Source organism: Pseudorca crassidens, chromosome 16 (assembly GCF_039906515.1).
Source record: "Pseudorca crassidens isolate mPseCra1 chromosome 16, mPseCra1.hap1, whole genome shotgun sequence".
Lineage (NCBI taxonomy): Eukaryota > Metazoa > Chordata > Mammalia > Artiodactyla > Delphinidae > Pseudorca > Pseudorca crassidens.
Window position 1 is genome coordinate 5,404,217 of NC_090311.1, and position 14,137 is coordinate 5,418,353.

General features: G+C 48.3%; 1 protein-coding gene across 7 annotated transcripts in view; it reads right to left on the reverse strand.

Moving 5' to 3' along the window:
• The window catches only part of DOCK1 (dedicator of cytokinesis 1), a 526,777-nt gene that overhangs the window by 343,359 nt on the left and 169,281 nt on the right, over positions 1-14,137 (reverse strand). For all 7 annotated transcript variants that reach the window (XM_067709064.1, XM_067709065.1, XM_067709063.1 and 4 more), the window contains 2 exons: positions 5,090-5,160; positions 2,363-2,469 (listed from right to left, as the gene is read on the reverse strand). In XM_067709064.1, the coding sequence (XP_067565165.1) occupies positions 2,363-2,469; positions 5,090-5,160 (178 nt within the window). The remainder of the gene's footprint in view (positions 1-2,362; positions 2,470-5,089; positions 5,161-14,137) is intronic.

The window sequence follows — 14,137 nt, forward strand, 5'->3', positions numbered from 1 at the left end:
GTACATTTGCACTGAAGATTATGGCTTAGACAATGTCGACTGATTGGACAATTCTAGAACTGCTTGTAAGACATGAAGCTTCAGGCTAATTTTGGCTCACTTTGCCCGTGATAATTGTGGACTCATATATCTCCTACAATCTCCTTTACTACGTTGGGTGCAACTGACTATTAAGATTAAATTCCTACCTTTGCAGTATCTAGAAAGATACTAAGTTAATAATTCCAAAATGTTACACATCCTGACAAGACCCCGTCAAACAAAGCTAAATATTTATTTGCATGCTGCATTATTTCCAAAACAAGACTTAAGGCAGTCTATGATAAAAGACTTACAGAACAGGAGTGAAAATAGAAATGGAGCACAGTAAAGAGAATCACAACTGCCAAATACAACGGCTGATATAATTTGCAAAAATAAACACTAAGTTTGCCTTCAAGCTATCTACTAGCTAAAGAAATAAAGTGTCCATAGAAGAAAACATTTCCTTGAAATACACTCCTTAAGAAGATCTATTTTAAAGATTTTTGGTTGAACCATTTAAGCCTTAGGTCCTTATGCAAAGGACGTGGAACAAAGTTTTGCAACAGAAATTTTGAAATGTACGTAATATGTCCTCAAGAAGGTCATCCCTGTACCAACACTCAATAAAAGCCAAGCACAGTCAATCCGTGATAACTGTTATTTTTTTGATAACTGTTAGCTCAGTGAAGGCACTGGTGGTGGCAGCGATGGTGATGGTGATGGTGGTGGTCGTGGTGGTGTGTGTTTTTGCGTGTCTTGGGGTTGGATGGTTGGAAGGAGAGATATTAGTAAGCTACCTAATAAGACCCAGATATAAAACTTTCAGGGGACTTCACCTACTGTGGTATAAAGTTTAGTCAATATGGAAAGAAACAACGAAGCAGCATCTCCACCTATCGCCTCATGCCTCCCTGGAGTCTCACAAAGTCCCAAGCTTTAGAAGACACCTGAAGAATAAGCAATTCAATATCCAGCCTTCCAAGAAGAGCCTGAAATACTGACAGCTGGGATTACTGGCTTAAGGCGATTCATGGGCTTTGAGTCCCAAATAACGGCGACACAGTTGACTTTCTTTTATGCAAGTGAGAAAGAGATGTCTGTTTGGAAGGGCTGCAAAAAGCTACTCCCTTCTTGGTTTGATGTGTTTTCTCCAGAAGAACACTCCCACCCAAATGAAGTCTTAACATTTCCTCTTGACATAAGCCTTAGCTGTAAGTGCAGACTCCAGTGAATTGTATAAAGTTAAATCAAGAAATAAGATTAAAAACATAGGGTCCAGTAGTCTAGATGGTACAAAGGACTAATCCAGACACACACTGAGTTCTCAACCGGGACATCTCAGGACTGAGCTGCTCCAGCCCTGAAACAACACCACACGTGAGGACAAAAGAAAATGAACAGAACAGCCAAACGTCTAGACACAAATGGAACAGAATAAATGTATGCCTCTCCATCAGAATGTCACTCAACAGTCTTCACATTTGTCTCCAGTAAGTGAGGAAGGTTGTGGAATTATGCAAAGGTCTTAAGCTTTCAATAAAACTTCTTGACAAGTGTAAAATATTAATCCAATCTGTCCAAACAGAAAGAAAGTGATTAATTAAAAGGGTAGGGAGATAACGTGTGGAAATGTGAGGTGTTCCTTGGGATAAATGAGTTGAGGAATCATTGAAATTCTTTTTCCTTTGAGCAGGGTTTGAAGAAACCCTGTCACAGAATGCAAAGTTCAGGCTAAGACATAACCATGACTTCTACATTTAAAGAAAATTTGAAATTTTTTGTTGCAATCATCTCAATGGAGGACAGTGATTGCCTCCCCAGGACAGATAATCGCACATCTTACAGGCTACAATGTATGCTGATTACCCTAGGGCTCTGGTGTTACACCTAAATTCCGAACTGCAAGGTTTGTGCCTTCATTCTTCAATGATCTATTACCTACAGTATATGCCAATTACCATTCTCTGGTAAGGGCTAAATCTTCCTGTCTTGTAATGGAGCTGTTTTAATTGGCTGCAACCTCCCCACTCCTTTCTTTTCTTTTTTTTGGTACGCGGGCCTCCCACTGCCGCAGCCTCTCCCATCACGGAGCACAGACTCCGGACGCACAGGCTCAGCGGCCATGGCTCATGAGCCCAGCCGCTCCGCAGCATGTGGGATCCTCCCGGACCGGCGCACGAACCCGTGTCCCCTGCATCGGCAGGCGGACTCTCAACCACTGCGCCACCAGGGAAGCCCCTCCCCACTCCTTTCGACAAAGAAGAGAGAATTCAGACGGGGCAAGGTCTACAGACAATGACAAATGTGACAATTTAAGGATTCTCAGGGTTTCACTCACCATGCTGTGTGAAGAGGTCACTGTGAATTATTTCAATCAAGCAATATAGCTTCTGAATGGTCAGCAAACCCACAGGAACATTTAGGATGAAATCAGTAAACATTTTGCTATAAAAGGAAAAACACAAGTGAAAAGAGACGCTGGAAATACTGCAAAATGACCCAGGGGGATACAAGACAGTACCGAGACGCAAGTTCAGTGAACGGTCATTAGATGCCACCAGAATGTTGGAATAGGCCCACTATACAATATGGGCCGAAATCTCTTCCAAAAGAATGATGCTTTAGAATGTTATTTTTCACTTCACACCCACCAGAATGGCTATAATCCGAAAGAGAGCCAGTAACAAGTGCTGACTAGGATGTGAAGAAACTGGTACCCTCATACCATGCTGGTGGGAATGCAAGACGGGGCAGCCACTTTGGAATAATGCTTGGCAGTTCCCGAAAATGTTAAACATAGATACCATACGACCCAGCATTTCAACTTCTAGGTATATACCCAAAAGAAATGAAAATATTTATCCACACAAGACCCTGTATATGAATCATAGCAACGTTATTCATAACACTTGACAAGTGGAGAAACCCAGACGTCCATCAGCTGATGAATGGATAAACATAATGCAGCAGATCCACACAATCCACCCATAAAAGGGAATGAAATCCTGACACTAACAGACCTTGAAAACGTTACGCTAAGTGAAAAGAAGCTAGTCACAAAAGGTCACGTATATTATACGATTCCATTTATAGGAGATGCCCAGAAAAGGTAAATCTATGCACACAGTAAGTAGGTCAGTAGTTGCCTAGAGCTGGGGTGGGAGTGGGCAATGACTCTGACTGGGCACGAGGAATCCTACTGGGGTGACAGAACTGTTCTAACAGTAGATTATGGTGATGGGGTAGAAGTCTCCTTCCTGATGTGGGAAAACAAGATGTCTTCAGCACAGGGGTCGACTGTAAAATAAAAACTGTAATGCTGAATTCTTTTAGGGGTGTATGGACGTGTGTGTTAGTGTGTGTGCACACACGCTGGCACACGAAAGATAACTAGGAAGATCCAGATCCTCGTGGAATTAACTTTGAGTTATTCTCCTCTGTGATCTCTTCTGTTTCATCAAAACATGACTCAATTTTCTAAACAGGGAAAAATACATCCATGATTTTCAATGTCATTTTTTTAAAAAATCAGTAGGTAAGGTGTTGAAGAGGAACCCACGCACGCAGAGTCAAGGGCCCAAGAGCAGATGGGACCGGTCCTGGGGAAGGGAGTCTTCCCCGGATCTCCAAGCACAAGGCACAAGCGCCCGTTGTGAACATGGACGTCACCCCTCTAGTGAGCAAAGGCCTGGTCCCCATGCCCCAGGAGGACAGGCCCAGAGTATGGCCATGGCCCACCCAACTGCAGCTCCCCCCTCGTCCTCTGTTTCTCCAGACCTGAGGTTCTCAAACAGCAGCATTCATTGAAAGTGTCTGGAGGCATCACTAAAACCAAATAGCTGGGCCCCGCCCCCAATTCCTAATTCAGAAGATCTGGGAAGGAACCCAAGATGCAGCAAATTCCCAGGGGCTGCGGATATCGCCATTGTCTGGACCACTGCCTGAGAGCTGGGATGCAGGCACAGAGCACACGGAGACCCGGGAGGGCAGACCTGTTGCCCATGGGCCCATCTGTGCCTCCTTTTCTCATTTAGAACCTGCTAAACTATAACCAGTATTGCCAGTGCCTGGGAGCAAAAATAAATGTGTCCACGCAGGACACTAAATCCTCAGGCACATCAGACACGTGATGATTCGTGGGGAGAGCAGCTTCCCAAAAGCCCCTCACCCTTCACTTCCAGGGCATGAGTGACCTATGGTGGACATAAAGTATAGAAGGGTGACCGTTTTTCATTCCGCTTAACCGCCCGACGGAAGGTGGCCCTTTACTAATGTTTAGGTGGACTTTTCTGGCTGGTCAAGAGGTGTCACCACCCGCAGGTAAGTTTATTGTGTCAAACGTTAAATCAAAACCCAAACAAGGAGCAGACGAGGGCTGTGCTGCGGATGTCTGGGGTCACAGAGGCCGTGCACCCACGGGCTCGAGACACCTCTTTCCCAAATGCAGTGACATCTGCACAGTAAACAACTGAGACTGAGCTTGGATGGGGACGGTGGCAAAATCCGAAGGTGAAAGGAAGGATTCGGTCCCCAGCCTGACTCCTCCATCTGAAAGCCAGAGTCCAGCTCGCCCAGAGTTTAGTTTTTGGTTTTCATTTTACTATAACCTGAGCTGACAACTTGCGGCTCCTGTCTGAGGCTCACAGCCCTTGGGCAGGAGCCCCCAGAAAGAAGCTGTATGGTAATGAGGTAGAGGAGGAGAGACACCAATATTAAAGCTCCCGAGTCAAAACGTTTAGGTGCTGAAACCCAAACCCAAACCCAAGAGCCACCTATGGAATTCTAAAGTCTAAAGGACGCAAGATGCCCAATTTGTATTACGTGTGCATGAGGCCATAAACAATCTTCTGAAGAAAATATTGTGGCCGCTGATAGAAGACACCTTTTCCACATAAAGACATAATGAGCAAAGTGTCACAGACACCATCACTAGAACATGTTCCAGAAAGAGTCAGGGCACTGAACTATGTGGACCTGAGACAACCCAAGCATCCCGTGAACTAACGCCCTCAAAAGGAGGCCAAGCGTGGCACACGGGAAGCCTTCGCCTTGGGTGCTTCCTTACCTGAGCTCTTTGGGATCAAATACCAATTTCACATCGTTGACAATGGTTGGCAAGTATTTCAGCGCTGCACCCTGAAAACCAAGAACAAAGAAGAACGTTGAGCCTAAGGCAGTTGGCAAATCTTCACACGAAGTTGTAATTACTTTGAAAAACCACACACATACCAAAAAAACAAAGATCACTTTCCTGATGAGAAGCTGATGGTTAAACACAACAAAAATTGAGGGGAAAAAACACAGCCTCTGATCCACAAACAGTGGAGATGTGTCAACATGGATATCCTGACACATAATAAAAGTGATATGAGCAGAAGCCAACATTCAATGCTTGCTCACGAACGCCTATACTGTACCAAGCTTTTATGTGATTTTCCCCTTTACCCAAAGGAAATCCTAGCAAATGAAGACCTGTGCCCCCAGAAGAACCCCCCACCCACAAATTCACTGTAGCTCTACCACATTCAACAATGAGAATGACTGCCTTTGTTCCATTCCAGAAATGACTGCCTGTATATCTAGGTCCCTGAACTTGGAATCACTTTCTTCTTTAGTAACTTTATCTCCTATATTCACATTCTGTATCTTCCAGAAAACCCACACTTGCAGAAAATAAGAGTGATGGTAATAATGATAGATGCTAATACATGCTCTGCCAGCTGTGTTAGACCAGTGTATATTTTATCTTTAATTCCAACAGACCTCCTACAGGGAGTTAGCTGTGCAGGAAGGCAAGGAAACTGACAACGGAGATGTTAATTACTTTGCCCCTGATCACACAGGTAGTACTGAACTGAGCTAGAATTAAAATTCAGTTTGGTGGGAAGCCAGGGCCTCAGCCCACCCTCATCTATATGTGATTGGGAAAAGGTCCTGGATTTTAAATGTTCTGACCCTGGCTGGGACGCCCCCCTCTGCCTCTGACTCTAAGTGACTCCTTCTACCGGGGGGGGGGGGGGGGGGGGGGGGGGGGCTCCCCCTTCCTGAATGAAATGGAGGAAATAATACTCATGTCAAATACCTCCAGGGGCTGCAATAAAGCTCAAAATCTAATTGAAAAAAGAACTGGATAACACTTTGAACACTGGAAAATGCCACACCTATTACCTAAACAGCTGTTAGCATTGTTTTCCAAAAGCAAGGAGGCAGAAACCCACCTTAAATGGATTACCCTGAATATATATGGTCAACCAATTTGCAACAAGGGACAAAGGTGCCCCCTCGGTCAGCACCAAATAAAATTCCTTCCATACCTCACATCCTATATAAAAATTCACTTTAAATGTATCATAGATCTTATATTCTTAAAACTATAAAACGTCTAGAAGAAGATACTTGTGACTTCGGGCTAAGCAAAGATTTCTTTCATATGATACCAAAAGCAAAATCTGTAAAAGAAAAAAATTGGATCAATTGTACATCATCAAAATGAAGAATTCCTGCTCTTCAAAAGAACTTCTGCTGAGACAACAAAGACAAGCCACACACGGGGAGAAAATAATCGCAAAGCAAGTCAAGGCACAAGCGAAGTGAAGCTGTTTTGCCAGTATTTGGAGCCAGTCCACCTCCAAGCCCCTCATGCCTTAACGCGCCACAGTCAAGATGATCAAGGACAGGTAAGCCAAGTTTACCTCTAAATCTGCACTACAGAATTAGTGGTGTTTTTCCCCAGGTGTTAACCCTGTCCTTCAATGCCGGCCAGATCAAGGAATTCCAACTCTCTGCTTTGAGATGCAACTTTTTTTTTTTTTTTTTTAGCGGTACGAGAGCCTCTCACTGCTGTGGCCTCTCCCGCTGCAGAGCACAGGCTCCGGACGCGCAGGCTCAGCGGCCACGGCTCACGGGCCCAGCCGCTCCGCGGCATGTGGGATCTTCCCGGACCGGGACACGAACCCGCATCCCCTGCATCGGCAGGCGGACTCTCAACCACTGCGCCACCAGGGAAGCCCGAGATGCAACTTTTTTTTTTTTTTGGCTGTACGCGGGCCTCCCACTGTTGTGGCCTCTGCCGTTGCGGAGCACAGGCTCCGGACGCGCAGGCTCAGCGGCCATGGCTCACGGGCCCAGCCGCTCCGCAGCATGTGGGATCTTCCCAGACCGGGGCACGAACCCATGTCCCCTGCATCGGCAGGCGGACTCTCAACCACTGCGCCACCAGGGAAGCCCCCGAGATGCAACTTTTGAAAAGAACCTTAAATAGAAATAATTTCATTCTGCCTTCCAAAGTTCTGCTTCAAATACCTTAGAGTTGCTTTGAAAAAATAAAAAAATATTTACTGTGACGTTTAATAATAAGCGTTTGCACAGCTGACTGCTCGGGCCAGAAAGTGTCTTGTCTAGTTTGTGAGGGTCCTGCGGGCGAGGATGCATCAGCATAATGCGTTTTAGCCTGTACCCCACGAAGCACCATCTGCCTGGAGCAGCGTGATAAACACCATCTTACAAGGACAAACAGCGGCAAACAAGACAGGCCTTCGCGGCCCACCCTCTGCTCGCTGCCCGGGGGCCGCCGGGCGCTGAAGGCTCCCCAACCCAAGGTCAGGCGACACCCACAGAGGGAGGGCTGTACCCACGGAGACCCCCAAATGCTGCTTAACAGGGAGCTCTGCCGAACTGAGCCAGATGCTAGGGACGTCGCGTTTTACAGTTCACGAGGGTCACAGAGAACACGGAGCAACCACGAGCCCACGTCAGTCCTGGATAACGTAACAAGGGCAGACAGACGGAATGAAGCGAAGGCGAGGGTGTGCCCCGCACCCCATTTCCAGCTCTGTTCTCTCCGTACTCCGGCGGTCGTGGGCTCCTTTCCACCGTCTGCCCTCCCCCAGTGACCGTCTCAGCCTCTCTTCGCTCTCCTCCAGCCCAGGATCCCACCCCCTTTTCGCTCAGCTCACCTCCCGCTTCAGGGAAAACCAAAACCATCAGAACAGGCTGGGCAGTTCTGCCCACCACTCAAGCCGAAACAAGCCGGACGCCCGGCCTCTGCCTGTCCCTCCAGGCAGACAGAGGGAGCACCTCCCTCCACGGGGTGGGGGTGGGGGGATACTGCCCGCTGCCCCACCGTCTGATCGAGCACCTCCCGCATTCTCCTCCACACTCCAGCCCACGCCAGCCTCTCCCCTTGAAAGCACCCAGAGCCCCAGGCTCCCCACCGCCCAGCCCAGCACAGACAGCTCCCAAGCTGTGCACTCACCCCGGTGTCCAGTAACCAACGCACTGCCCAGACCTCTCGAGCCGCCATCAAGTCTCCATTCCTGCCGAGGCCACAGCGACTCCACGCCTTCGCTTAGGTGACCTTCCCGTGACACTGCTGTGACCCCTCATTTTCCGGAGCATCCACAGCCCTCACTGCCAGGGCGACCACCTTCCTCTGTCCCCTGCCCCTCCCTTAAAGGTGGGTGTCCTTGCAGTCCCATTCTAGACTTTTCTCCCCCCTCTCCATACCCCTCAGGAAGCCCCCTTCGGCCGGCTGCAGACGCCTAATGCCTATCTCCCAGGTCACCTCTCTCCTGAGCTTCACACTCACACACCCGACGGCCACTGGACTCGTGGCTGCCCCACAGATGCTGCAAACTCCCCCTGCCTTAGAGGGGGCCCTACCCTTCGTCCCGGTGCTCCAGGCTCAGGGCGCTGCACCCGGGAGCCCCCAGGTCACACGCTCAGGATGCTGCGTCTTCGGCACAGCCCACTTCTGACCAATCACAGAGCCTGGTGGATCCTCACTCTTCCACACGCCCTGCCTCTACGGCCTTCTCCATTTCTATAGTGTCCACCACCTGGCCCCCGCCTCTTGTGTCTCCCTCCGGCAGGAAGGCACGGCCTCCTAAGGGGCCTCCCGCCTCTGCTCTGACCTCCTCAAGGTCACGTCCCACGCGCAGCCAGAGGAGCTTTCCTAAGATGCAAATCTAACTGAGATACTTGGGTGGCAACGCCCTGCTCCTGGGATACAGGCCTGACCACCCAGCATCCTCAGAGGCCCGGGCCCCACCTCCCCCATGTCCCAGTCAGGGGCCTCCACCTCCACCTGCAGGACCCTTTCCAACAATGTGGAGCCTCTTTCAGTCTCCCCCATGCTACGGACATCTCTGCCAGCTCCGAGGCTGTGCCCATGCTGTTCCCTCCTCCTGGGTCACTGTTCCCCCCACTCCTGCCCCTGGTCCTAAACACGCAGAGGTATCAGCCCTTAGCCATTGTTTTCCTCAAGACACACGGATTCCGGGTCAGCCATCGAGGACTATTACCGCGCTGGGCCGTGTGTCTGTAGCCCCCCGACCAGGGTCTCACGGCTGTGGCCCGGCCAAGGACCCTAGACACAGCAGAGCCTCCATGACTCCCGGACCCACAGAGCTTTGCCCAAAAGCACCTCTTTAACCTCAAGAGACTCTGCACCTCTTTGCTTTGCACCCACTGAAATCGGCCTCGTCAGCTGAGAGACCCAGCTGTATCCCCTCCAGGAAGATGAGCAGCCAGAAGAGGCCGAGGGAACCCTGAGGTCCACCCAGTGCAGCCCAAGCCTCCTGAGAAAGCGCGTGCCATCCCCCACTCTCGTTAAGGGCGCAGCCCGCTTTGCCCATTTCTAACACTGGCTACTGGACGAGAGACTTGAGTGTTCTGGTTTCCGCTCGTGCTTGCAGGAAAAGGCCCCCGTTTCCTCCGTGGAGTCAGGCTGCTTCCCTGAATTCAGGTCTCTTTCAAGGGCAGGGCTGCTTCGAGAGCGTCTCAAGGGTGCGGCACGGGCCAGGCAAGGCGGGCTCGGCTCGGTGAGGGGCAGCGATGGGCCGAACCTCATCTGCAGAAGGCGCCTCCAGAAACAGAAGGCCCGAACGCAGACGAGGGAGGGTAGACGGCATGACGCCCAGGAGTGGGTGCCCCCCCGGACGAGCACCCGGGCTCCGGGCCAGGCTGCCACCTCCGCCACCTACTATGTGAACTCAGGAAGGGAGCCTTTCCTCTGGGTGCCTCTCAGTGGGAAAAGATGGAGGTTAGTAGCGGTGAATGGGGCGGCCTCCAGCGGCAGTCGGGAGAACGGAAGGGTGCCGTGGAGGCGACGAGACACCCCCAACCCATCACTGCTGCCCACGGACGGTGCTCACCACTCGTTGTGGCAGCAGGAGAGTGTGGATGTGTGCAGATGTGAACACACACACCTTCTTCAACGTGCAAAACTCTCCATTCAGTGAAAACTTCCATTTATCAAGTCCTGATTAAAGTGGTAAGTAGTGAGTAGAATCATTTGCCAAGTCTCAGAGACAGCCGGGTAGCAGGAATGGAGGGCGCCGGAGACGCCTCTTTCTCTGTTGCTGTTTTCTATTACTTTTTGTAAACCAGTTAGTTATTTACACAAAATCTTGCTCAGAACATGCCAGCCTCTTTCGAATGGTAGGGGAGAGGCCAGGATGCCCGCATGGCATGTCAGCAGCCACCAGGGTGCCTCCCAGGCCTTGGCTAGGCTCCGGGCAGGCGGGGGGCACGCATCGGTTCACTGGGCGAGTGAGGTGGGCAGGAGGTGAGGCCTGTGGGATGTGCCCCAGAGACAGGGCTCAGCTTGGAGTGGGAGCTCCTCGGCACCCCTCCCGGGGCTGTGAGCCGGGGCCACATAACCTGTGTGAACACACCCACCAGACAGGGTCTAGCCAGGAACAGAGACCAGCACAGCAGAGGAATGTAAATGAATTCAACGTTTGAGCTTTGTTTATCCGACTCCTGTGTCTTAAGTCATAATTGAACTTATCAAATCAGTGTTTGCTTTTTAAGAAAGTTATTCTTTCAGAGTTGACTTTAAATTTACCTGAATTAACAAAACGGCAGCTTAAGTCCAGGCTGCCACTTCTCCTTGAACGTGGAAAAGCTTTTCCCACGTGAGGACGGACAGGTCCAACCCTAAAGGCCTTTGGGCCTCAAATACGTGTGCAATGACCCACTGACATGCTGAGAACACGCACTTCAGTCCCCCACACACTCAGGCACGTGAAGGATTCAGGTACAACTGAAACTACCACCAAAAACAATAGGGCTCCCTGCCATTGAGCACTGATTGAAAGGCAGCAATCCACAGAAAGATACAAGAAACAAAATCAGGGGCCAGTGGTAAAGCTATTTCTACTAATATCAAAAGACAAGTGGGCTTCCCTGGTGGCGCAGTGGTTGAGAGTCTGCCTGCCGATGCAGGGGACGCGGGTTCTTGCCCCGGTCCGGGAGAATCCCACATGCCGCGGAGCGGCTGGGCCCGTGAGCCATGGCTGCTGGGCCTGCGCGTCCAGAGCCTGTGCTCCGCGGCGGGAGAGGCCACAACAGTGAGAGGCCCGCGTACCGCAAAAAAAAAATAAAATAAAAGACAGGCAAGTTGCTGGGTGGTCCTCTTAATACTGGGTTCATCACTTAACATCCAGGCAATCAGGAACTCATGGTACCCACAGAGCTACCATATGATCCTGCAATCCCGCTCCTGGGCACATATCCAGATGAAAATATAACTTGAAAAGATACAGGCACCCAACGTTCATAGCAGCACTACTTACAATAGCCAAGACATGGAAGCAACCTAAATGTCCATCGTCAGATGAATGCGTAAAGAAGATGCGTGATATATATATATATACACAATGGGATATTACTCAGCCATAAGACAGAATGAAATAATGCCATTTGCAGCAACATGGATGGACCTAGAGATTATCATACTAAGTGAAGTAAGTCAGACAGACAAAGGCAAATATCATATGATACCACTCACATGCGGAATCTTAAAACAATGATACAAAAGAACTTATTCACAAAACAGAAAGAGACTCACATAGAAAACAAACTTATAGTTGCCAAAGGGAATGAGGTGGGGGGGGGATAAGTTACGAGTTTGCGCTTATCAGGTACACACTACTATATATAAAATAGGCAAGCAATAAGGACCGGGCTTCCCTGGTAGCGCAGTGGTTAAGAATCCGCCTGCCAAGGCAGGGGACACGGGTTCGAGCCCTGGTCCAGGAAGATCTCACATGCCGCAGAGCGACTAAGCCCGTGCGCCACAACTACTGAGCCTGCGCACTACAGCCCACGAGCCACAACTACTGAAGCCTGCGCACCTAGAGCCCAAGCTCCGCAACAAGAGAAGCCACCGCAGTGAGAAGCCCGCACACCACAACGAAGAGTAACCCCCGCTCGCCGCAACTAGAGAAGGCCACGTGCAAAAACAAAGACCCAATGCAGCCAAAAATGAATGAATTAATTAATTAATTTTAAGAAACAATAAGGACCTACTGTATAGAACAGAGAACTATACTCAATATCTTGTAATAACCTATAATGGAAAAGAATCTGAAAAATATATATATATGTGTGTGTATGTGTATAACTGAATCACTTTGCTGTACACTTGAATCTAACACAACATTGTAAATTAATTATACTTCATTTTTTAAAAAGAGAGAAACACCTCTGAAGAGGGCAATAATGAAGTATGATTTAAAGGTTAAAACAAAAAACTCATGGTATCACAACTCTGAGGAAGGAAAGTATGGTCAGAACTGAATCAAATGGACAAAAAACACATTGAAACCAAAATTCTAGAGAGAAAGAAATGAAATGCATGAAAGAATTATGAAATGGCAGAAAATTCCAAAAGTTTTCTAATTGCTCAAACAGTTCAGGTTAAAGAAATTAAATAAATTTTATACTCTTCCCTAAGCAAATTTAATTGTCATGCATCTCATGAGAATGCCAACTTAATCCAAACTGTAAAACAAAACAAAACATGCACTTTCCATCCAGTATCGATTTAATGTTGTAAGTATCTCTCTGGATAAAAATATTACTACTGATGGTGATTAACAGACACTATTTTAGGGTAAAGTTCAGGCTACATTTTTCAGCATGATTAGTTTAATTAAATCCATTAGCATATCTTTATATAAGATTACAAGAGCTATCTGTGATACAAAATAAGTTTTTCTTGAATAACGTATGAAGCAATTATTAATTACATATTTCTCCAGAAAACACATATTAAAATGATTCCATTTGGAGGTTTTGAGCTAAAATATATATGGTCCACAAATTGTCCTTTCAGACTTGGCTCAGAAGAACCAGAGCGTCCTGATACAGGAAAGCATCCTGATACAGGAACATGTAGCAAGAACAGTTCAGCCAATAGGTGCCCCTGGACCAGAGCTTGTGTATTTCATAGGGCACAAATGAAATGGAGCAGATGGCAGGACATGAAGGTTTCATGCAGTTAAAATGGAAACACACGGCACTTTGGAGAGATTCAAGGATGAGCCACACTGTTCTTAGACACAGAAGAATCCAGAACAAAAGAAAGATAATGACAGTGACTGCTTCTGCTCCTTACACCCTATTCAATCAAGACTACCTACATCTTCTGTATCTTAAATCTAAAATCACCTCTCCTCTTTATACCAAGCTCCCTTGAAGCAGATTCTGGTCTTTAATATAACATTCCCCATCTCTACGGCCAACGTTTAGGTTCATTCAATCCCGAGTGACAAGTGAGCAGCTGGAGGAAATCACTCCTCTGCGTAGTTTTATGTATAACTATCACAAAATCCAAAGGAAAAAGGTAGTGAGAAAAGTACAAACAGTACACTAAGATTAAGATTCTTCAGTGAGGACTTCTCTGGTGGCACAGTGGTTAAGAATTCACCTGCCAATGCAGGGGACACAAGTTCGAGCCCTGATCTGGCAAGATACCAAATGCCGTGGCGCAACTAAGCCCGTGTGCCACAACTACCGAGCCTGTGCTCTAGAGCCCGCGAGCCTAGAGCCCGTGCTCCGCAACAAGAGAAGCCACCGCAATGAGAAGCCCACACACCGCAACGAAGAGTAGCCCCCGCTCGCTGCAACTAGAGAAAGCCCGCACACAGGAGCGAAGACCCAACGCAGCCAGAAAATTAATAAATTAATAAATAAATAAATTTATTTTTTAAAAAACACACAGAACAGAAAATAGCGGGTGTGGGCAAAGACACTGAAACCTCTGCGCACTGTTGATGGGAATGTTAATGGTTCAGCCACTGAGGAAAACAGTACGGAGGCTCCT